Below are 26,134 nucleotides of genomic sequence, written 5' to 3'. Positions count from 1 at the left end.
TATGGCCCCTCCCCAGTGCACACGTGTCTCTCCCGCAGCCGTCAGTGACCAGCGCTTTCTTCCTGCGCTCCGCCCCAGCTTCCCACTCACTGTCAGACTGACTCTCCTCCGCCCACTCATAAGACTGATCACGTGATTATGACATCATCGAAGGTCCTTCCACTCACTGGGTTCTGCAGCTTCCTCTCCGGCTGCTGAGCTCTGTGTCCCATAGGTAACAATGAACGATGACTTCCGGAGAGCGGAGTCGGGCACCCAGGTAACCCGTGCAGCCTGTGGGGGAACATAAACTGTTGTGGCCTCAGAAACCTGTCACTGCACACGGCTCTGCTACACTACTGTGTATAAAGTGTCCGGGCTTTTCACTGCAATGAAAGGGTTAAGACGTTCTGCACTTTCTAAACTATGTGACCGCAGCAGCTGTCATGTGGTAGGATCACGTGAGCGCGAGGGGGGCCAGACGTCCGTGCAGGGCCTGGACAGACACAGGGATGTCCATCCTTGCAGTAGCTCAGGGACTGAGGCTTCTCTCACCCCCAGTCAGTCAGTAGAGCCGCAGACATGGCTGACTGAGGGGAGAGAAGCACACCGGCTGCCCCCGGCTCACCTTCTCCTTAGAAAGTTCTTTCCTCTCCTCCCTTGTTTTATTTCCTCCCTAACTGTGATAGGGCGTGGCTTATCCATTTGGGGGCGTGGTCATCAAGGTCGCACCTGGTCTATGAGTCAGACTTGTAGACAGCCTTAGCCCTTGGAGGATGTGGTCACATGACTGTATCACATGACCACATAATGTGGCATCATATGTGGGTGCTTTACCTGCAGTCCTGTTATTGAGCACTGACTAAGCCTGGGCCGTCTTTAATATTGATTGGACCCTTGGCAAGAATTTACTTGGGCCCCCTGGATCCCGCCTTCCCACACCCTAGCATGCAATCACGCCCTCCACCACAACACACACACACACACACAAAAATCCACACACCTGGTAGAGTAGAGTGAATGACTGTAAATACTTCCAGTTCTGAAGACTCCAGCGGCTCAGGATCAGTGCTCTGGGGAGCTGGGCTCAGGCTGGAAGTGGGCACCGCTCTGCAGGAAGGAGACCAGGGCTCGGCTCACCCTAGTGTTACAGTGCACCCCAGCACCCCACAGTATGCAGTATAGCACCCTATAGTATACAGCACCCTACAGTATGCAGTATAGCACCCTATAGTATACAGCATCCCACAGTATGCAGTATAGCACCATATAGTATACAGCACCCCACAGTATGCAGTATAGCACCCTATAGTATACAGCACCCTACAGTATGCAGTATAGCACCCTATAGTATACAGCACCTTACAGTATGCAATATAGCACCCTATAATATACAGCACCCCACAGTATAGCACCCTATAGTATACAGCATCCCACAGTATAGCACCCAATAGTATACAGCACCCCACAGTATGCAGTATAGCACCCTATAGTATACAGCACACCATAGTATACAGCACCTTACAGTATTCAGTATAGCACCATATAGTATACAGCACCCCACAGTATGCAGTATAGCACCCTATAGTATACAGCACCCTACAGTATGCAATATAGCACCCTATAATATACAGCACCCCGCAGTATAGCACCCTATAGTATACAGCATCCCACAGTATAGCACCCTATAGTATACAGCACCCCACAGTATGCAGTATAGCACCCTATAGTATACAGCACACCATAGTATACAGCACCTCACAGTATTCAGTATAGCACCATATAGTATACAGCACCCTACAGTATGCAGTATAGCACCCTATAGTATACAGCACCCCACAGTATGCAGTATAGCACCCTATAGTATACAGCACCCTACAGTATGCAATATAGCACCCTATAATATACAGCACCCCGCAGTATAGCACCCTATAGTATACAGCATCCCACAGTATAGCACCCTATAGTATACAGCACCCCACAGTATGCAGTATAGCACCCTATAGTATACAGCACACCATAGTATACAGCACCTCACAGTATTCAGTATAGCACCATATAGTATACAGCACCCCACAGTATGCAATATAGCACCCTATAGTATACAGCACACCATAGTATACAGCACCTCACAGTATTCAGTATAGCACCATATAGTATACAGCACCTCACAGTATACAGTATAGCACCCTATAGTATACAGCACCCCACAGTATGCAGTATAGCACCCTATAGTATACAGCACCCTACAGTATGCAATATAGCACCCTATAATATACAGCACCCCGCAGTATAGCACCCTATAGTATACAGCATCCCACAGTATAGCACCCTATAGTATACAGCACCCCACAGTATGCAGTATAGCACCCTATAGTATACAGCACACCATAGTATACAGCACCTCACAGTATGCAGTATAGCACCCTATAATATACAGCACCTCACACTATGCAGTATAGTACCCTATAGTATACAGCACCCCACAGTATTCAGTATAGCACCCTATAGTATACAGCACCCCACAGTATTTAGTATAGCACCCTATATTATACAGCACCCCACAGTATTCAGTATAGCACCCTATAGTATACAGCATCCCACAGTATTCAGTATAGCACCCTATAGTATACAGCACCCCACAGTATTCAGTATAGCACCCTATAGTATACAGCACCCCACAGTATTCAGTATAGCACCCTATAGTATACAGCACCCCACAGTATTCAGTATAGCACCCTATAGTATACAGCACCCCACTAGAGTTGTTGCGATACCAAATTTTTGATTCGGTTTCGATACCATGAAAAAGTATTGCGATACTCGATACCATTCGATACCACGCGAAAAAAATAAACAAAAAAAGCCACGTGCATTCCTCATTTTTAAAAATGGCGAATCGCGCAGTTTTTATTTTATTTTTTCTGTTCCGGCATTCACCACCTAGATTTTTTTTTTATATTTTAATAGTTTGGACTTTTCTGACGTGGCGATGTAATATGTTTATTTATATATTTTATATGTGAAATTGGGAAAAGGGGGGTGATTTATACTTCATATTTTAGTGTTTTTTTTTTTTTCACTTTTTATTTAATAACTATTTCCCCCCTTAGGGGCTAGAACCTGGGATCTTTCATCCCTTTTCCTATTCACCCTGATAGATCTCTATCAGGGTGAATAGGACTCCACACTGTCCCTGCTGCTCTGTGCTTTGTGCACACAGCATCAGGGATGTTACCATGGCAACCAGGGCTTCTGTAGCGTCCTGGCTGCCATGGTAACCGATCGGAGCCCCAGGCTTACACAGCTGGGGCTCCGATCAGAAGCTGCCACTGCACCACCAATGAGGGGGAGTGGAGAGGTCCCTGTGGCCACTGCCACCAATGATTTTAATACTGGAGGGTTGAGAGGGGCCGGCGCACTGTGCCACCAATGATTTTAATGGGATGGGGGGATTGAGGGGGGGGGGGGGCACACTGCACTACCAATGATTTTACCCCTTTATACAGGAGGCGGGTACTAGCAGATCAGCGGCAGTTAACTGCCGCTGATCGCAGCTCCCTGTCAGGGGCAGGGTGCCGGCAATGCGATTCTGCTGCCGGCACCCGCCTCCTGTATGTGTTAAAGACTGACTACTGTATATGAGTCCAGACTTTCACTATTAGGCCACACAGAGCGGCGCCCAGCGATGTCTCAGCACTCACCATTTAGTCCTGGGCGCCGCTCCGTTCGCCCGCAGTGCCCCATTACTGTCTCCTCTCCTGCTCCACATGCTGCTGATTACTATCGGAGCGATGGGAGGAGACATCAGCTTCACTAGTGGGCGTTCCTTCTCCCTGGCTGTAGCGCTGTCCAATCGCAGCGCAGGGAAAAGGAACGCCCACTAGTGAAGCTGATGTCTCCTCCCATCGCTCCGATAGTAATCCTATCATTGGTGGCGCAGTGCGCCCGCCCCTCCTCCGCCCCTCTCTTCTCATTGCCGCCCCTCCTCCACCCCCTCTCTTCTCATTGCCGCCCCTCTCTTCTCATTGCCGCCCCTCCTCCGCATTGGTGGCAGCGGCAGCAGCACAGGGGGGAGGGAGGACAGCTTCCTTCTCCCCGTGCTGCTGAGAGAACATGAGCGCGCCGATAGCAGCGCGCTCATGTTCAGAGATACTAGACTGCGCAGAAGCGCAGCCCAGTATCGAAAAAACGGAAATCCCGGTATCGTATCGATACCGGGACAAAAGTATCGATTGGGTATCGAAATTTCGATACCCGCAACAACCCTACACCCCACAGTATTCAGTATAGCACCCTATAGTATACAGCACCTCACAGTATGCAGTATAGCACCCTATAGTATACAGCACCCCACAGTATTCAGTATAGCACCCTATAGTATACAGCACCTCACAGTATGCAGTATAGCACCCTATAGTATACAGCACCCCACAGTATTCAGTATAGCACCCTATAGTATACAGCACCTCACAGTATACAGTATAGCACCCTATAGTATACAGCACCCCACAGTATGCAGTATAGCACCCTATAGTATACAGCACCCCACAGTATTCAGTATAGCACCCTATAGTATACAGCACCTCACAGTATGCAGTATAGCACCCTATAGTATACAGCACCCCACAGTATGCAGTATAGCACCCTATAGTATACAGCACCCCACAGTATGCAGTATAGCACCCTATAGTATACAGCACCTCACAGTATCCAGTATAGCACCCTATAGTATACAGCACCCCACAGTATGCAGTATAGCACCCTATAGTATACAGCACCCCACAGTATTCAGTATGGCACCCTATAGTATACAGCACCTCACAGTATGCAGTATAGCACCCTATAGTATACAGCACCCCACAGTATGCAGTATAGCACCCTATAGTATACAGCACCCCACAGTATGCAGTATAGCACCCTATAGTATACAGCACCCCACAGTATGCAGTATAGCACCCTATAGTATATAGCACCCCACAGTATGCAGTATAGCACCCTATAGTATACAGCACCCCACAGTATGCAGTATAGCACCCTATAGTATACAGCACCTCACAGTATACAGTATAGCACCCTATAGTATACAGCACCCCACAGTATGCAGTATAGCACCCTATAGTATACAGCACCCCACAGTATTCAGTATGGCACCCTATAGTATACAGCACCTCACAGTATGCAGTATAGCACCCTATAGTATACAGCACCCCACAGTATGCAGTATAGCACCCTATAGTATACAGCACCCCACAGTATGCAGTATAGCACCCTATAGTATACAGCACCCCACAGTATTCAGTATAGCACCCTATAGTATACAGCACCTCACAGTATACAGTATAGCACCCTATAGTATACAGCACCCCACAGTATGCAGTATAGCACCCTATAGTATACAGCACCCCACAGTATTCAGTATAGCACCCTATAGTATACAGCACCTCACAGTATGCAGTATAGCACCCTATAGTATACAGCACCCCACAGTATGCAGTATAGCACCCTATAGTATACAGCACCCCACAGTATGCAGTATAGCACCCTATAGTATACAGCACCTCACAGTATACAGTATAGCACCCTATAGTATACAGCACCCCACAGTATGCAGTATAGCACCCTATAGTATACAGCACCCCACAGTATTCAGTATGGCACCCTATAGTATACAGCACCTCACAGTATGCAGTATAGCACCCTATAGTATACAGCACCCCACAGTATGCAGTATAGCACCCTATAGTATACAGCACCCCACAGTATGCAGTATAGCACCCTATAGTATACAGCACCCCACAGTATGCAGTATAGCACCCTATAGTATATAGCACCCCACAGTATGCAGTATAGCACCCTATAGTATACAGCACCCCACAGTATGCAGTATAGCACCCTATAGTATACAGCACCTCACAGTATGCAGTATAGCACCCTATAGTATATAGCACCCCACAGTAGGGTTGTTTCAATACCAACATTTTGATTTGGTTTCGATACCATAAAAAAGTATTGCAATACTCAATACCACGCAAAAAAAAATAAAACACAAAAAAAAGCTGCATGCATTCCGCATTTTATGGAACGTCCGGCCCATAATTGAAGAGTCCTATCCTATTTTTTTGGGGTGGGGGCAAGGTGACGAAAAAAAATTGCGACTCGTAAGTTTTTTATTTATTTTTTCTGTTACAGCGTTCACTACATAGGAGTTTTTTTTTGTATATTTTAATAGTTTGGACTTTTTAGACATCGCGATATGTAATATGTTTATTTATTGTTTATGTATTTTATATGTAAAATTGGGAAAGGGGGCGATCTATACTTAATATTTTGTTTTTTTTTTTACTTTTTTTTATTTAATAATTATTGCCCTTAGGGGCTAGAACCTGGGATCTTTTATCCCCTTTAGGATTAATAGGGCTTCACACTCTCCCTGCTGCCCTGTGCATAATGCACACGGCAGCAGGGAGATTACAATAGCGTCCAGGATTACACTGCTGGGGCTCCGATCAGAAGCTGCCACTGTACCACCAATGAGGAGGGGAGGGGACCCTGTGACCACTGCCACCAATGATTTTAATACTGGGGGGGGCACACTGTGCCACCAATGTTAATTAACCTTTAATACAGATACAGGAGGTGGGTACCGCCTTCTGTATTTGTATTAAAGGTTATCATTGCTGGCTGCTTGACTCTGGGGAGGACACTCAGGAGGAGGAGGCTGCTGCCGTTTACCGACCTCACTAGCTCAGACGGCACAGCAGTGTATTCCCTCCCCCGTCCCGCCTCATGCTTTAATTAATAGCGGCGCGCTCATTGGTGGCAGTGGTGCGGGCAGCTTCAGAGCCTGTTCAGATCATTGGGCTGAGCGCAGCCACGTCATAAGAGGGATGGACTCCCTCCCTCCTTCTCCACTGTGTGCGCGTGCGCCTGCGCCGAGCGTCATAAGAGGAGAGTCTAATATCGAAAAAATTAACATCCTGATACCGAATCGATACTGGCATAAAAGTATCGATTGGGTATCGAAAGTTCGATACCCAAAACTACCCTACCCCAAAGTATGCAGTAAAGCACCCTATAGTATATAGTACCCCACAGTATGCAATATATAGTATAGCACCCAACAATATATAGTACCCCACAGTATGCAATACATAGTATAACACCCCACAGTATGCAGTATAGCATCCTATAGCATACAGTATAGAACCTCACAGTATATAGTAGAGCAGTATAGCACCCCACAGTATACAGTAGAGCAGTATAGCACCCCACAGTATACAGCACCCCACAGTAGAGCAGTATAGCACTCCACAATATACAGCACCCCACAATATACAGTAGAGCAGTATAGCACCCCACACTATACAGCACCCCACAGTATACAGTAGCTTACAGTATATTAGCATAACATCCCCTGTCACCTTTTCCTGATGTAATCTTTACAAAAAAAGCTCCACAATTATGGCAATCTTCTCCTGCAGCAACATTCCTGGTAGAAAGAATGGACCATTGATTACCTCAGATGATGTCATCTAAGGTCCTTTCTCCTACGAGAATCACAGCTCTCACTCTCTAACAGTCCGCTACCTGGAGGGCCCGCACGCAGGCAGGCATGGCAGCACGCCCCTGTGTAGCTGACAGCCTGACACCCTGGCCGGACCGCCCCTCCCTAGGCACGCCACTCGATGTCATTGAGTTTGTAGGCAGTGGCCAGCGGGGCTCAAGATACAGCTGCCTTGGGCCCCCCAGGAGCAACTTGGCCCGAGGCAGCTGCCCCTATTGCCCTGCGTTAAAGACGGCCCTGGACTGAGCACTATTGTCAGCACTTTACATGTGGCGGGTGCCACTGCCCGCGGCATGTAAAGTGTTAAATAGCCCGGATCGGCACTCCTGCCGATCCGGGCTGTTAGAGCAGGGCCGCGGCTCTCATGTGAGAGCCGGGTCCCCCCGTGCAGCGCTTAGACTGGGCCGCCGTAAAAAAGTGGCGGCCCAGCCTAGGCCCCTTAGTGACCGCCGTAAAAACACGTATGGGTGGTCACTAAGGGGTTAAATGGGTTGTCTGGGCTTTTACTATAGATGATCTATCCTCAGGATAGGTCATCAATATCAGATCGGCTAGGGTCCGGCACCCCCGCTGATCAGCTGTGTGAGGAGACAGCACGCACATGCCGTCTCCCTTCTCTCTTCCTATTCACCACTTCTGTCTACGGCAAAGACCATAGACCAGAGCAGCGGACAGGAAGAGAGACAGGAGGCAGTACTGCGCACGCCATCTCCTCATACAGCTGATCTGCGAGGGTGTCGGACCCCCGCCAATCTGATATTGATGACCTATCCTGAGGATAGGAAAAAAATTATTTCAAGGACAGCACCAAGGTCCCAAATCTTCAAAAGCGCCACGTCACCAGCAGTAAGACTCTTTCCCGCTGTCAATAATAGACATAAGAATATAGATGAAACATGACCAGTGTCTTCCTTGTGCAAGATTTATTTCCAACCATCACAGCAGACAGGCAACGTTTCGGCTTCACACAAGCCTTTCTCAAGCCAAGAGAAAGGCTTGTGTGAAGCCGAGATGTTGCCTGTCTGCTGTGTTGGTTGGAAATAAATCTTGCACAAGGAAGACTCTGGTCATGTTTCATCTATATTCTTATGTCTATCCTGAGGATAGGTCATCTATAGTAAAAGCCCAGACAACCCCTTTAAGACAGGAGTTTTTAGCGCTGGTCTTAACCCCTTAAGGACTCAGCCCTATTTCACCTTAAGGACTTTTTTTGCAAATCTGACCAGTGTCACTGTAAGTGGTGATAACTTTAAAACGCTTTGACTTATCCAGGCCATTCTGAGATAGTTTTTTTCATCACATATTGTACTTCATGACACTAGTAAAATTAAGTCAAAAAAATTCATTTTTATTTATAAAAAAATACCAAATTTACCCCAAATTTGTAAAAAATTGCAAATTTCCAAGTTTCAATTTCTCTACTTCTATTATACATAGTAATACCTCCAAAAATAGTTATTACTTTACATTCCCCATATGTCTACTTCATGTTTGGATCAATTTGGGAATGATATTTTATTTTTGGGGGATGTTACAAGGCTTAGAAGTTTACAAGAAAATCTTGAAATTTTTCAGAAATTTTCAAAAACCCACTTTTTAGGGACCAGTTCAGGTCTGAAGTCACTTTGTGAGGCTTACATAATAGAAACCACCCAAAAATGACCCCATTCTAGAAACTACACCCCTCAAGGTATTCAAAACTGATTTTACAAACTTTGTTAACCCTTTAGGTGTTGCACAAGAGTTATTGGCAAATGGAGATGAAATTAGAGAATTTCAATTTTTGGGCAAATTTTCCATTTTAATCCATTTTTTCCAGTAACAAAGCAAGGGTTAATAGCCAAACAAAATGCTATATTTATTGCCCCAATTCTGTAGTTTTCAGAAACACCCCATATGTGGCTGTAAACTACTGTACGGCCACACAGCGGGGCGTAGAGTGAAAGGTGCGCCGTATGGTTTTTGGAAGGCAGATTTTGCTTGACTGTTTTTTTTTTTACACCATGTCCCATTTGAAACCCCCCTGATGCACCCCTAGAGTAGAAACTCCATAAAAGTGACCCCATCTAAGAATCTACACCCCTCAAGCTATTCAAAACTGATTTTACAAACTTTGTTAACCCTTTAGGTGTTGCACAAGATTTAATGGAAAATAGAGATACAATTTAAAAATTTCACTTTTTTGCCAGATTTTCAATTTTTATATTTTTTCTCCAATTACAAAGCAAGGGTTAACAGCCAAACCAAACTCATTATTTATGGCCCTGATTCTGTAGTTTACAGAAACACCCCATATGTGGTCGTAAACTGCTGTACGGGCACACGGCAGGGCGCAGAAGGAAAGGAATGCCATATGGTTTTTGCAAGGCAGATTTTGCCCTACAGTTTTTTTGGACACCATGTCCTATTTGAAGCCCCCCTGATGCACCCCTAGAGTAGAAACTCCAAAAAAGTGACCCCATTTTCGAAACTACGGGATAGGGTGGAAGTTTTGTTAGTACTAGTTTAGGGTACATATGATTTTTGGTTGCTCTATATTACACTTTTTGTGAGGCAAGATAACAAGAAATAGCTTTTTTGGCAGCATTTTTATTTTTTTGTTATTTACAACATTCATCTGACAGGTTAGATCATGTGGTAATTTTATAGAGCAGGTTGTGACGGACGCGGCGATACCTAATATGTATACAATTGTTTTATTTATGTAAGTTTTACACAATGATTACATTTTTGAAACAAAAAAAAAATCATGTTTTAGTGTCTCCATAGTCTGAGAGCCATAGTTTTTTCAGTTTTTGGGCGATTATCTTAGGTAGGGTCTCATTTTTTGTGGGATGAGATGATTTGATTGGCACTATCCCACCTGCCGCAGCGCCCGCAACACCCGGGGGGGGGGGGGGGGTGAAAAAAACTTTATTTGGGGCATTTTAAAGTTTGATCCGATCAGAATCTGCAGAAAGCGCAGCAAACCGCAGGTCTGAATTGACCTGCGGTTTGCTGCAATCGCCGATACGGGGGGGGTAATATGACCCCCCCGGCGTTGTGACAGGATGCCCGCTGAATGCCCGCTGAATGATTTCAGCGGGCATCCTGTTCCGATTAACCCCCGCAGCTCCGCAATCTCGTTTTAAACTCATGATGTACCGGTACGTCATGGGTCCTTAAGGACTCGGGAAACATGCTGTACCGGTATGTCATGCGTCCCTAAGGGGTTAAAGGTTTTTTTTTCTGAGATTTTAATTTTTTTTATACTGATTGGTGGGGCTGACACCCGGGATTAATGTTTGAGAAGGGCATGAGGTTCCTGTGAGTGCCGCGGCCTTCTCTCTGCTTTACATTGGTCACGTGGCCTAGGAGCAGCTCAGCTCCATACAAGTGAATGGGGCTGTGCTGCAATACCAAGTACAGCCTCTATACAATGTACGGTGCTGTGCGAGAAGGCCGTAGCCCTCACAGGAGCACCACTGCCTTCTCAAAACAGCAGATCAGCGAGGGTCCCGGCTGTCAGACCTCCATTGATCATATTCTACCCAGAAGAAAGATCATCAGTAAAAAAAAATCTTGGAAAATCTTCTGGAACTTTCATGGGTCTAGACTTTATAAACTAAGATTCAGGGTATGTAGGCCATACAGCGGGGATCTAATAGCGCTTACTATTTTTTCTGTGTGCCGCTCCGTTCGCCCTCTGTGGCCCCCGGTAAATTCTACCGCCATGTATGCTAATTTTCGCATCGATACAGGGAGGAGGAGACTGCCTTGTTTCTCAATGGGCGTCTCCTTCTCCCTGGCTGTAGTGCTGTCCAATCACAGCAGAGAGCGTCACAGGCAGGTAGAAGGTGAGTTGTTTTTTTTCTCCCTGTGACGCTGTCCGCTGTGATTGGAGTTTGGTCCTCTTTAAGTTCCCACAGGCCTCTACGTAAGTTTGGTGCTTCCTCCAGCAGGATGTGTGACAGACTTAGGGCTCTTTCACACTTGCATTCTTGTCTTCCGGCATAGAGTTCCGTCGTCGGGGCTCTATGCCGGAAGAATCCTGATCAGGATTATCCTAATGCATTCTGAATGGAGAGAAATCCGTTCAGGATGCATCAGGATGTCTTCAGTTCCGGAACGGAACGTTTTTTGGCCGGAGAAAATACCGCAGCATGCTGCGCTTTTTGCTCCGGCCAAAAATCCGGAACACTTGTCGCAAGGCCGGATCCGGAATTAATGCCCATTGGAAGGCATTGATCCGGATCCGGCCTTAAGCTAAACGTCGTTTCGGCGCATTGCCGGAGCCGACATTTAGCTTTTTCTGAATGGTTACCATGGTTGCCGGGACTCTAAAGTCCTGGCAGCCATGGTAAAGTGTAGTGGGGAGCAGGGGAGCAGTGTACTTACCGTCCGTGCGGGTCCCCGGGCGCTTCAGAGTGACGTCAGGGCGCCCCAAGCGCACGGATCATGTGATCACATGGATCACGTCATCCATGCGCATGGGGCACTCTGACGTCACTCTGGAGCGCCCCGGGAGCCGCACGGACGGTAAGTATACTGCTCCCCCGCTCCCCGCTCCTACTATGGCAACCAGGACTTTAATAGCGTCCTGGGTGCCATAGTAACACTGAACGCATTTGGAAGACGGTTCCGTCTTCAAATGCTTTCAGTACACTTGCGTTTTTCCGGATCCGGCGTGTAATTCCGGCAAGTGGAGTACACGCCGGATCCGGACAACGCAAGTGTGAAAGAGGCCTAAGGTTTTCTCATGTCAGCAAGCCACTTACTAATGTATTGTGATTGTGCATATTGCCTTCTTTGTTGGCTGGATTCATTTTTCCATCACATTATACACTGCTCGCTTCCATGGTTACCAGAGGCGGCTCTTGACCTTGTGAGGCCTTAGGCGAAACTCGAATATGAGGCCCCCACGAACACAAGATATTCTCTTCAGCTGTTGTAAAACTACAACTCCCAGTATGCCCAGTCTGCCTACAGCTGTCAGCCTACAGCAGGGCATGATGGGATTTGTAGTTTTACAACAGCTGGAGAGCCGCAGTTTGCCCATCACTGGGATAGGCGATAAGATGTCTCATCGGGCGGGGGGGGGGGGGGTTTGCCGCCCGATCTGCACGCCCCCTCCATTCATCTCTATGGGAGAGACAGAGATACAGCGTTCATGTTTCTCTGACTCTCACAAAGAGATACATAGAGGGGGCTTGTTGTCAACACAGTACAGGGCTTATAGTCACAGTGCATATTAACCCTGTACTGTGATGTCACATTGCATATTAACCCTGGGCTGGCTGTACTGTATGTGACATCACTGTGCATATTAACCATGTACTGTGACTAACAGTACAGGGTTAACATGCACAGTGAGTGACATGACAGTACAGGGTATACTGGAGTAGGCACTGGGCAGGGCGGCAGCAGTGAGACACACACACACCTTGGGCTTATATTCACTGGTCGGGCACCACTGTCTGTCTGTGGGCTGCAGCCAGACACGGACTGAGGTGAGGGCCCTGGCTCCTTCTTCTTCTCCCCTACGTGGCTGCGCAGCGCTCTGGGGGGTGGGGCGGGGCTGGCAACGTTCAGAAGACGTGCCTGTGCGCAGGGTCGGACTGACAACCCTCAGGGCCCCCGGACAAAATAGATCAAGGGCTCCCTTCCAGGCCCCACCAATGTTCCGCCTCCAGCCACGCCCATGTTCCGCCTCCAGCCACATCATGACGTCATCGCGCTGCATGAACCGGCCTCTGACAGGCTGCGGACCTTGTGTCGGCAGCCTGTCAGAGGAACAGGGAAGAGAGACGCCTCTCCCTCCCCTGCCCCACAGCACAGCCATCTGTATCGCTGTCCTAAGGACGGCGATACAGATGGTTATGGAGATGAACGCTTCCACAATGGAAGCATTCTTCTCCCTGTGACCTGCCGCGGGCCCCCTTCCTGGCCGGGCCCTCGGACCACGTCCGAAGTGCCTGACTGCTCAGTCCGCCCCTGTGCCGGAAGCCAATAATTGTACTTGTAGCGTTGTCGGGTGGGAGCCAGAGCGAGGCCCCCACCAGCGCGAGGCCTTAGGTGGCGGCCTAAGTGGCCTAATAGAAGAGCCGCCTCTGATGGTTACGACCACCCTGCAATCCATCAGCAGTGGCCAATCCATCAAAAAGTGCCGGCCTCTCTGGTGGTCGGGACTGTGGGAGTACCCATAGGGTGGTGCCGTTTCCTATCATGTACAAGCACAGCCACCAATGCTGGAGTGCAGGGTGGTCGTAACCATGGAAACGAGCAGTGTATAATGCGATGGAAGAATGAATCCAACCAGCGAAGGAGGCAATATGGATAATAACAATACATTAGTAAGTGGTCTATATTAACTTTCTGAAAATGCCATTTGCTGAAGACAACCCCTTTAACTGTACACCAGCTCCCTTGCTGGCGTAGATTTAAGCCATTTTCCACACCAAAATATAGCATGGAAAATTATAAATGAGGCGAGTATGCTTCCCCGCCCACGCCACAACCCCTTTTCTCGCCATTTTGGAAAAGTGGAGTCAGCGGGGAAAAGTCACAGATTTTGCCATATAATGGCATGCAAGAAAATCTACAACTTGAATTTGGGTTGTTATTATTTTAAAGGGGTTTTCCAGGACTGTCCTCAGTAGGGTTACACCAGGTTTAGAATTTTCAATACTCAGTCGATACTTTTGTACCCAGATCGATCAGATACCGGGATTTGCTATTTTCCGATGCTATCTGTTAGAGAACATGGCACATGGAACATGGCGCCGAGGGTGGCACGCACCATCATCAGCCGGCACAGTGGAGAAGGAGGGAGTCGCTCCCTCCCCACTGTGACGCGGCCACCAATGAGAATTTAATACCGAGGAGGAGGGGAGGGGTTGTGGCCACTGCGCCACCAATGCATATCATTTACCCCTAAATACAAATGTAGGTGGTGGGTGCCTGCCATATCATACAGCGGCACCCAGCCTCAATGACAAAGCACGGCGATCCCGCAAACCCTGTCAATTAACCCCTCAGGTGGCTCCGATCGGTTACCATGGCAGCCAGGATGCTACTGAAGCCATCCATGGCTGCCATAGTCAGCTTCCTGCTGCTGTGTGCACAAAGCCCAGGGCAGCAGGGACAGTGTGAAATCCCATTCACCCTAATAGATACTCCACCAAAATATGAAAAGTTTACATCACCCCCCTTTCCCAATATTACATCTAAAAATATAAACACAATAAAAAAATAAATATATTAGGTATTGCCACGTCTGAAAAAGTCTGAACTATTAAAATATTAATATCTCCTATGCGGTGAACGCCGTAACAGAAAAAAAAAAAAAAAAACACACGATTCGCCATTTTTTTGTCACCTTGTTCCCCCAAAAAATAGGATAGGACTGTTCTATTAGGGTCCAGACCTGTTTTTCGCGTGGTATCGAATGGTATCTAGTATCGCAATACTTTTTTTATGGTATCGAAATCGAATCAAAATTTGAGGCGAAGCGTACGCCGGGGTTGGAGTTACACTGGTCGGTATTTTACTTGCATTATTTATTTCCCTGCGGACTTATTTCATATGTTACACTAGTTATATCTATATGAATTCGCGCTGAAGGATTGTACTGTATTTAATGAGACTAATATGCTTACTCTAACCTCCGTTTTGTATTGCACTAAGCACTTTATATATGATTATTGGGTGTATGTGCTGATAGAAGAAGGCGCCAAACTTATATGCGCCGAGTCCAACATTGGGATAACTATTGGGGTCACACGTCCTGCGTATCTCCATTTGGTGTATATGCATGTCGCTGTTATATGGTGAATTTTAATATTATGTAATGTGTAATAATAGTTATTGATTTTCTTTCTTAAAGGGAATCTGTCACTAGCATATTAGCAAATTTTTTTTTTTATGAATCCATGTGTAATAAAGTACCTTATTTCCATATGTCTTGTTCTTTTTATTCTGTGTCTTGTCATTTCTTCAAAAAAAAACGCTTTTTATGATATTCAAATGAAGCTGTAAGGAGCCCAGAGGGGCGTTATTCTTTGTCCACGGTGCCCAGGAACGCCCCTCTGAAGTGCCGTGCCCGCCTAAATTTGAAAACTAAGAACCCCTCCAAGATCGCCGAAATCACCTCCCAGAGGCGAGGCTAAGTGCTCCCCCCCCCCCCCCCCAGCGCCGCGCTCTGCGGCAAACACCCCCGATCCTCCTCTCGCCCGCATCCGAAATCCCACGCAGGCGCAGTGCCGGCGATTGCCTGCATGATGATAAGACGACTGAGGGCAACAGCTTCAACAGCGTCACTGGGCATGCGCCGATCAGAGCTGGCTGAGGAAACAGCGAACACGTCACTGGGATCGGCGCATGCCCAGTGACGCTGTTGAAGCTGTTGCCCTCAGTCGTCTTATCATCATGCAGGCAATCGCCGGCACTGCGCCTGCGTGGGATTTCGGATGCGGGCGAGAGGAGGATCGGGGGTGTTTGCCGCAGAGCGCGGCGCTGGGGGGGGGGCTTTTGGGGAGCACTTAGCCTCGCCTCTGGGAGCTGATTTAGGCGATCTTGGAGGAGTTCTTAGTTTTCAAATTAAGGCGGGCACTGCACTTCAGAGGGGCGTTCCTGGGCACCGTGGACAAAGAATAACGCCCCTCTGGGCTCCTTACAGCTTCATTTGAATATCATAAAAAGCGTTTTTTTGAAGAAATGACAAGACTCGTAATAAAAAGAACAAGACATATGGAAAGAAGGTACTTTATTACACATGGATTCATTTAAAAACAATTTTGCTAATATGCTAGTGACAGATTCCCTTTAATTCATTGAGATTGTGTGGGAGTTGGCTTCTTTAATTGGTGTGGCCCTGTCCATATAGGTGCCATAGGGTAGGTCTTCTGCACCGTTCCCCCTTTAAGAACCAGAACAAAGAGCCACTCCTTTCTGGCTGAGTTTAGGATTCCTTGTATTACATGGACGGCCTTTTATCCAAATCACTGACATGTAAAACGAGGTTTCCCTGCAGTTTGCCCTGAACAGCTCCTGCGTTGTGGAAGGCGACGTCTCTGATGAAACAAGCCCTTTTCACACATGAAAGATTTGTTGCAGAAGTTTCCGTCACTGAACAATAGATGACCCTAACTGATCTTCAGTGGCAGAAATTTCTGCAGCAAATCTGCTGCTGTCACAGATAATAATTTAGTGCATGTTTTTTACTGCTGCTTTTTGCTGCGTTTTGTAGGCAAAAAAAATGCCAATTCCAGATGTTTCATGGAAGTCTGGAAATGACTAAAGGAGCAGAACCCAGACATATCCCCTTTTTCACCGATACAGTCCCCCTGAGATGAACATTTCATGCTCCGGAGCTCTCCAATGCCCTGCGCTGGATCTCCAAAGGCAAGGGCTTTTTGTTTTACATTTTGTACTTCTACACGGAGGCTGTTTTACAGGCTGGAGCGGCGCTAAATCCATCCCATCAGTGCTGGTGACATCACCGGGCTCACTGCTAGGCAGAAGCCTCCGCCCAGCAGAGGCCCGGTACACCACTGGATCGAATGAAAAAGCCCTTGGCCTGCACGATTCAGCATGAAATGCTCCAATGCTCATCTCAGAGGATATGTCCGGGTTCATATGTCCATTATGATGCAGCACAAACATGTGTACCTTAGGCCTCATCCACGCGACCGTAGCAGGTCAGTAGTGGCGGTATTGCAGTGCCGTTGGCTTGAATGGGTCCGCATTCTGGTGTGGTGTGGAACGGAGGCACGGATCGGAAGCCCACGGAAGAACTATGGAGTGCTTCTGTGGGTTTTCTGTCTGTGTCTCCCCACTGCATGCACTCATTTTTTGTGATGCCGACCCTCGAATGCGAATCGTGGACCCCATTCAAGTAAATGAGTCCATGTCCACAGATGGCGGACACCACACATTTGTGTGCATTAGGCCTGAAGGTGTGTTTTTTTTTTTTTTTGGTGGGTGTTTTTTTTTTTTTAATCACAGTATACTATTTTTGTCACATAGACCTCCATTGATACTGCTCTACAGAGGAAGTAACATTGCTCGGCTCTATCACAATCTATCTCACATATGGCATATATTGTGGCTATACCATAAAGTGTCCAAGTTGCCACAAGTGTCTGTTAACACCTCCACTAACAACATATGACAAAAGGCCCGATGACATAAGTTGTCAGTCATTTCATCATCTGTGACCTGCACGGCTGTAGATGTGTCAAAAGACAAATGTCATTTACACAACAACTGATGCACCTTGGAAGTGTAATTCCTAAATGTTTGTACCATATAATATAATACGATGAGCAGGGTGGTAAGTGGTTATTTCATGCATTGTATTTGTAATGTTTTTAAGCTACTTGCAAGACTGGAGGGACGTGCTTCTCTGAAAGAACTTGAGCCTTTGCTTTTTGCCAGTGGAGATTGTCCTTTACATGGTAAATAATTCAGAATTTACATTTTCCGTTTTCTTTTCTACCTGAAGCAGAAGCCTTTAAATCTTCCCTAATTCTTCTCTGTAGCCTAGTGGTCCTTCAGACTGTTTAGTGCCATCCCGTATGGTTTTTTATATACTTCTCAGGCCCAGTTCACATCACTGTTGTTGTTTTTTTGTTCTGTTCTTCTGATCTGTCAGAACAAAAATAAAACAGAACCTGTATTTTAAGTCTCAGTTATGCACATTTTGCATCCATTTTATCCATTTAAACCTGATATCTGTTATTTTAGACGGGGAAAAAAATCCTACAAGAAATATTTTTTTCTCTGTCTAAAATAACGGATCCCAGACAAATGGCTAGAACAGATGCAGAACTGAGCGTTACAGATGCTTAAAATACAGGTTCCCTTTTTTTTGTTATTTTCTGTTCTTCTGACAGAGCATAAAAACGGAAAACAAAATGGTGATGTGAACCTTCCCTTAAAGGGATATTCCAGTAACAGGACATCATCCACTGGATAGGGGATATCTGTTAGAACAGTTGAGGTGTGACCACTGGGACTACAATGATCATGAGAACAGGGGTCCCATGTCCTCCATTTGAATGAAGTGATGGTCGAGCTTGCGCACCACCGCTCCATTTAAAGTCCATAGGATAGCCAAGCACAGTGCTCCATTCAGACTAGGGGGATATGGGTCTCCAACTACGTGGACCCCACACCCATCTTACAGTTATCCGCTGGTAGAGGATAATGTCTTGTTACCAAAATACCCCTTTAAAGAGTCATCTTTATGTCAACATTTACTTAAAGGCCATAATTAAACCATTACAAATAAAATGTAGCCGTTTTCATCATCCGAGTATCATCATGATGACGTTAAGGCTGTGAATGATGACTTAGGCCTCATGCACATGGCTGTATTGTGTATTGTGCAGTATGGATACGTAATTCCTCACCCCCAGAATTCCAGGGGGCATTATCAGGCCATATTCACATCTCAGTGTTTTATTTGTGATTTCCATCAGTAATTGTGAGCCAAAACCAGGAGTCTACACAGAGATAAGGTATAAGGGAAAGATCTGCACCTGTTCTGTGTTTAGACCCGTTCCTGGTTTGGGCTCAAAATCACTGATGGAAATCACTGACCAAACACTGATTGTGTGATTAAGGTCTCATTCCTCTATGTTCCTCCCATTGCACACTGAGGCATCAAAACATATTAGGCTACTTTCACACTTGCGTTTGGTGCGGATCCGTCATGGATCTGCACAGAAGGCTCCGTTCAGATAATACAACCGTCTGCATCCGTTCAGAACAGATCCTTTTTGTATTACCTGTAAAATAGCCAAGACGGATCCGTCTTGAACACCATTGAAAGTCAATGGAGGACGGATCCGTTTTCTATTGTGCCAGATTGTGTCATCGAAAACGGATCCGTCCCCGTTTGGCTCAGTTTCGTCAGACGGACAACAAAACGCTGCAAGCAGTGTTTTGGTGTCCGCCTCCAAAGCGGAATGGAGACAGAACGGAGGCAAACTGATGCAATCTGAGGAGCTTATGGTGGACCTTGGTGGAACAGATGTTCACATGAGCTTAGAAGTAGATAGCCTTCATATTAGTGGGTGGGAGCAGGCAGCCATGATGCTTTGTGACTGTGTAGATTCTTGGGGGAGCGTCAACAGAAATCTGTTTGAGAGTCAACATAACAAGAGTGGTGCCTCAAAGGGCCTTTAGCTTGCCCCCGTCAGCAACTTTCTATTTATTTGGATGGTGGCTATTTGTAGACTGACGACACTTGAATTTGACATCATGAATATGAATAATCAACCAATATTGACTATATGCACAGACATGTTATCCAAAATTGTTTTCTTAAATTTAACTTGATTACGTTCAGGATCTAGATATACAATAAAATTTGAAAAGTCAGTCTAAGGGTACTTTCACATTCCGGCAGGTGAACAGCCTGTCGGATCCGTCCTGCCGCTAGTTCACGTGTGCCCCCGGACTGACGCTCCGTCCCCTTTGACTATAATGGGGGCGGAGTTCCGGCGGCGGCACGGCAGCGCACGGCGAGAGGCAGCTGGACTAAAAGTACTGCACACGTGAACTAATGACGGGATGGATCCGACAGGCTATTCACCCACCGGAGCAGCCTGCCAGAGCCCCCTGCCGCTAGTGTGTAACTAACCTAAGACATCACCTCTGGACTACAACAGATCTAGAATGCCAAAAGGTGCTGTGATATTTGGTTCTGCAGGATCAGTATTTTGTGCTGCACTATGGTATTGCAGGACCCATCTACTTGTGTTGCCCCGTCTTCTGTCATTTTGGACCCTCCTACAACATGGGGCCACTTTTAAGTTTTTTTCCAGGGCCACTTTAAGTTCCCAGTCTGATAGATTTGAAGCATCTTTAGACTGCTTGGTCTAAAGGATTAGTAATTCTGCCCCATTATCTCCAAATCATTTTACAGTAAATAGAAAAATCGCAGCTCATTTGACATTATTTGTGTGATTTCTGTTTGTGTCTGTGCGATTCAAGGGAGTATCCCACAAAGTAGATATATTCTATGGATAGGTTATACATGTCTGATCTTTGGAGATATCACTCAGCTCAGCCTCAAAAAATTTGGATGGAGAGCAGGGTGTGGCCACCACACCAATCATACTCCTCCTCATTGTGTTCATACAGTGAGGAGGAACAGGGGGCTCGGGATCATGTTCTAGTGGTCCATGAGGGTCCTAGTGGTGGGGCCTCCCACCGAACAGCCGTTTATCATCTAACCTGTGAATAGGTTATATATGTCCTTGGTGGGACAAGCCTTTACGTAAAGCAGGAGTTGTTTTTACATGTGATTTCAGAAGAATAGATATGAATAAACTCTTCCTGTGGATCTTCACACACAGGTGATATAATTGAATTCCATGGTCCAGAAGGTTCTGGAAAAACAGAAATGTTTTGCCATCTAATCTCCCGTTGTATCTTGCCAACGTCTGATGGTGGTTTACAAGTTGAGGTGGTCTACATAGACACAGACTATCACTTTGACATGCTTCGTCTGGTCACTATACTGGAACACCGCTTGTCACAAAGTGACGAAGAGACCATCAAGCAATGTCTGAGCAGGTTCTCCTTGGTCTACTGCAGTAGTAGTGTACAGCTTCTCCTCACACTCCACTCTCTAGAGAACATGTTCTGCAGCCGTCCTTCTCTGTGTCTATTAATCATAGATAGTCTGTCGTCTTTTTATTGGATCGACCGGAATAATGGAGGAGAAACCGTTTCCAGACAGGAGTTCAATATTAGGAAATGCATAGAGCTTCTTGAGAAATTGATAAAGGAATATAAACTTGTTCTCTTTGCTTCCACACAAACTCTAATGCAGAAGACGTACAATGAGAACAATGAAGCGTCTCATTCAGAGAAACAGACGTCTTCCGTGAATGACTACAGGCCATATCTGTGTAAGCTGTGGCAGCATGTCACTACAAACAGAGTATTTTTCTCAAAAGAACAAACACAAGGGAGTAATAGCACAACGTTCTCTCTGACATCCTGCCACCTGAAGAGCAAAAATGTCATCAGGCGCTCATTTGTGATAACCGAAGCTGGAGCAAAGTTCATCCTGTGATCCCCAAAATGTTCTCTTTTATGGGGCATCTGTCAGCAGATTGATACCTATGACACTGGCTGACCTGTTGCATGTGCGCTTTGCAGCAGAAGGCATCTGTGTTGGTCCCATGTACATATGTGTCCCCATTGCTGAGAAAAATAAAGTTTTAATATATGCAAATGAGCCTCTAGGAGCAACGGGGGCGTTGCTGTTACACCTAGAGGCTCTGCTCTCTCTGCAACTGCCACGGCCAATCAAAGTGCAGAGGACACGGCAGTTGCAGAGAACTGGGCTTCTATGTATGATGGCAACTTCCCTATTGCTCCTAGAGGCTCATTTGCGTATATTAAAACATAATTTTTCTCAGCAATGCGGGCACATATGAACATGGGACCAACACAGATGTCTTCAGCTGCCAAGAGCACATGTAACAGGTCAGCCAGGGTCATAGGTACAAATCTGCTGACAGATGCCTTTTAAGGTAAGATCTCTGTACAGCTCTAGAAGAAAAATATTCACAGTATCTGTGAGTTTTTTTTTTTTTTTAACTACAATGTAGCCAAACAAGTGTTGAGAATGAGGAAGCTATTTTATCTGATCTAATAAAGTTGATTTGTTTTTGTTTTTCTTTTCTTGCTCTGTTTTTTTTTTTTTTTTGTCATACTAAATTGTGAAGTGCTGATAGGAGCCTATGAGAGTTATTACTATTAGAATAATAAAAAATAAAAACTATACTCACCACCCTGAACCTCCTCGGTTTCATCCAAGCTTTGTTTTCTTCCTGTAACGGAGATGTACCTGTATACCGCATGTGACCGCTGCAGCCCATCAATGGCCTCAGCAGTCTTGTGCTGTATGCTGCTGAGGTCAATGCCTGGCTGCAACAGTCACATGCCATACACGGGCTTGTCATTGCAGTCAAAGCAGGATGTTATGGCTAGAGTGGCAGGGAGGATAGGAGTGGCAGCGCAGGGGGTTCGGGATGGTAAGTATAAGTATTTTTTTGTTACTTATTCTAATAGTGTCCAATTCTGCTGGGGGAGTTGTTCCGGTTTAAAAAAAATGGTCTGCTTTATTTCTAGAAACCGTTCCACCCCTGTCTATGAGCCTATTCTCAATACTTAAATTCTGCAATGCAAGATATATCCCATGGCCAAAGTTGTGCTGTTCCTGGGACAAAAAGTCATTCTTTTGGTTGTCCGGGGTACAGATATTGATGACCTGTCCTCAGGATATCAATATCACATCGGCAGGGTTCGACTGCCAGGCAGGTCTCCAGTCAGCTGTTTGAAGGGTCTGTGGCGCTCATACGAGTTGTAGCTGCAGTTCAGTGCAATTACAGCTCTTCATCCCAATCAAGTGAACGAGATGAACAGCTGACATGCAGCGAGTGCCAGGAGTCAGATACACACTGATCGTGTCCTAGAGATAGGTCATAAATATCTGAAGCCCAGACAATCCCTTTAAGGCTACTTTCTCACTTGCGTTAGGAGCGGATCCGTCTGGTGTCTGCACAGACGGATCCGCTCCTATAATGCAAACGCTTGCATCCGTTCAGAACGGATCCGTTTGCATAACCATGAACAAAAAAAAAATAAAAAAAATTTTTTTTTAATTTATTTATTTATTTATTTTTTGTTCATGATAATGCAAACGGATCCGTTTTGACTTTACATTGAAAGTCAATGGGGGACGGATCCGTTTGAAAATTAAGCCATACTGTGTCATCTTCAAACGGATCCGTCCCCATTGACTTACATTGTAAGTCTGGACGGATCCGTTTGCCTCCGCACGGCCAGGCGGAAACCCGAACGCTGCAAGCTGCGTTCAGGGGTCCGCCTGCTGAGCGGAGCGGAGGCTGAACGGAGCCAGACTGATGCATTCTGAGCGGATCCGCATCCACTCAGAATGCATTAGGACTGGACGGATGCGTTTGGGGCCGCTTGTGAGAGCCTTCAAACGGAACTCACAAGCGGAGCCCCGAACGCTAGTGTGAACGTAGCCTAAGTTGTATGGTGCATCAGAATAAAACTCTGAATCTCCAATTTGCCGAAGCATTGAGATTCACATATAGTGTAGCCCCATTCCATTGAGTCACAACCACAATTTTATGGAACAATTGCTCCTAACTGTAGAATGCTTTTTATCATGTGAATGGCCATCTTAAAAGTATCCAGTATGGAACAGAGAAAACTAAGATTAAGGAAGATGGTGTACTGCTTAGTAGAACAGATTTTGGTTTTACAAGATTTGTGCCATAATAACTGGGTGGAGATGTATGCAGTCGATTAATATTTTCATTGTTTAAATGAATATTGATCATCTTGAAGAGGTCAATTTCCCCTATTGATGCCAGTAAAAAACAGCCTAGTAAAATTCAGTGTGTTCAAATAAAAAGGGGATTTCTTGGAAGGTTGATTAGGGAATGGGAAAGTCAAGAGGGCTTCTATTTAACCTTACAAAACCTTGAAAGGTAGGTCAACTGAAATGCTTCGTCCACCATCACAATTACATTTGTAATTGCTTTGATACATCTAAAATGAAAACTTAAACAACTTGAAAAACATAGTCATGTTACTGTTTTTTTTTTTTTTTTTGCAGCCCTATTCTTCTTCATGGTAACAGACTGCAAACCAACCCTGTATTGCTTTATCCTGCGCTCATAATCCCTTTCAATCTTTTTGCTATATCTTCCTACCATACTTGTTGCTTAGGTGCCAATACAGGGAGTGCAGAATTATTAGGCAAGTTGTATTTTTGAGGATTAATTTTATTATTGAACAACAACCATGCTCTCAATGAACCCAAAAAACTCATTAATATCAAAGCTGAATATTTTTGGAAGTAGTTTTTAGTTTGTTTTTAGTTTTAGCTATTTTAGGGGGATATCTGTGTGTGCAGGTGACTATTACTGTGCATAATTATTAGGCAACTTAACAAAAAACAAATATATACCCATTTCAATTATTTATTTTTACCAGTGAAACCAATATAACATCTCAACATTCACAAATATACATTTCTGACATTCAAAAACAAAACAAAAACAAATCAGTGACCAATATAGCCACCTTTCTTTGCAAGGACACTCAAAAGCCTGCCATCCATGGATTCTGTCAGTGTTTTGATCTGTTCACCATCAACATTGCGTGCAGCAGCAACCACAGCCTCCCAGACACTGTTCAGAGAGGTGTACTGTTTTCCCTCCTTGTAAATCTCACATTTGATGATGGACCACAAGTTCTCAATGGGGTTCAGATCAGGTGAACAAGGAGGCCATGTCATTAGATTTTCTTCTTTTATACCCTTTCTTGCCAGCCACGCTGTGGAGTACTTGGACGCGTGTGATGGAGCATTGTCCTGCATGAAAATCATGTTTTTCTTGAAGGATGCAGACTTCTTCCTGTACCACTGCTTGAAGAAGGTGTCTTCCAGAAACTGGCAGTAGGACTGGGAGTTGAGCTTGACTCCATCCTCAACCCGAAAAGGCCCCACAAGCTCATCTTTGATGATACCAGCCCAAACCAGTACTCCACCTCCACCTTGCTGGCGTTTGAGTCGGACTGGAGCTCTCTGCCCTTTACCAATCCAGCCACGGGCCCATCCATCTGGCCCATCAAGACACACTCTCATTTCATCAGTCCATAAAACCTTAGAAAAATCAGTCTTGACGTTTCAGCTTGTGTGTCTTGTTCAGTGGTGGTCGTCTTTCAGCCTTTCTTACCTTGGCCATGTCTCTGAGTATTGCACACCTTGTGCTTTTGGGCACTCCAGTGATGTTGCAGCTCTGAAATATGGCCAAACTGGTGGCAAGTGGCATCTTGGCAGCTGCACGCTTGATTTTTCTCAGTTCATGGGCAGTTATTTTGCGCCTTGGTTTTTCCACACGCTTCTTGCGACCCTGTTGACTATTTTGAATGAAACGCTTGATTTTTCGATGATCACGCTTCAGAAGCTTTGCAATTTTAAGAGTGCTGCATCCCTCTGCAAGATATCTCACTATTTTTGACTTTTCTGAGCCTGTCAAGTCCTTCTTTTGACCCATTTTGCCAAAGGAAAGGAAGTTGCTTAATAATTATGCACACCTAATATAGGGTGTTGATGTCATTAGACCACACCCCTTCTCATTACAGAGATGCACATCACCTAATATGCTTAATTGGTAGTAGGCTTTCGAGCCTATACAGCTTGGAGTAAGACAACATGCATAAAGAGGATGATGTGGTCAAAATACTAATTTGCCTAATAATTCTGCACGCAGTGTAATGTAGGGGGCATATCGTAGAGGAAAGTGGTATAATTGTGCATATATGTATATTGTCCCTGTATGGCCAGTGGTGCTCATTGTATATAGGCATATCCCCTATACGTATGGGTCCCCTGTATGCAGGCCAAGTGGATGGGTGTGTGTATATGTAGTTAAGGCTGACAGGTCAGCCTGTATTTGTGGGAGGGGCGGAGGTGCCTTTAAATACAAAGGCGCGCTATCCTCCGATTCCCATGAGCTCTCTGTGCTGAGGGGTGTGTTCATCCAG

General features: G+C 45.8%; 1 protein-coding gene across 2 annotated transcripts; it reads left to right on the top strand.

Annotated features, from left to right (window-relative positions):
• Positions 1-119: 119 nt before the first annotated feature.
• On the top strand, positions 120-21,747 carry XRCC2 (X-ray repair cross complementing 2). 2 transcript variants are annotated; one of them, XM_040434129.1, is made up of 3 exons: positions 120-259; positions 17,901-17,982; positions 20,893-21,747. In XM_040434129.1, the coding sequence occupies exons 1-3, from the start codon at positions 221-223 to the stop codon at positions 21,615-21,617; spliced, it is 846 nt and encodes a 281-aa protein (XP_040290063.1). In that variant the 5' UTR covers positions 120-220; the 3' UTR covers positions 21,618-21,747. The 2 variants fall into 2 exon arrangements, with proteins under 2 accessions (XP_040290063.1, XP_040290064.1); XM_040434130.1 differs by lacking the exon at positions 120-259 and adding an exon at positions 14,955-15,062.
• The last annotated feature ends 4,387 nt before the right edge of the window (positions 21,748-26,134 follow it).

This window comes from Bufo bufo, chromosome 5 (genome assembly GCF_905171765.1).
Source record: "Bufo bufo chromosome 5, aBufBuf1.1, whole genome shotgun sequence".
In the NCBI taxonomy this organism is placed as follows: Eukaryota; Metazoa; Chordata; class Amphibia; order Anura; family Bufonidae; genus Bufo; species Bufo bufo.
The sequence above is the reverse complement of the archived record's forward strand: the minus strand, read 5'-3'. Positions and strand labels throughout refer to the sequence as shown.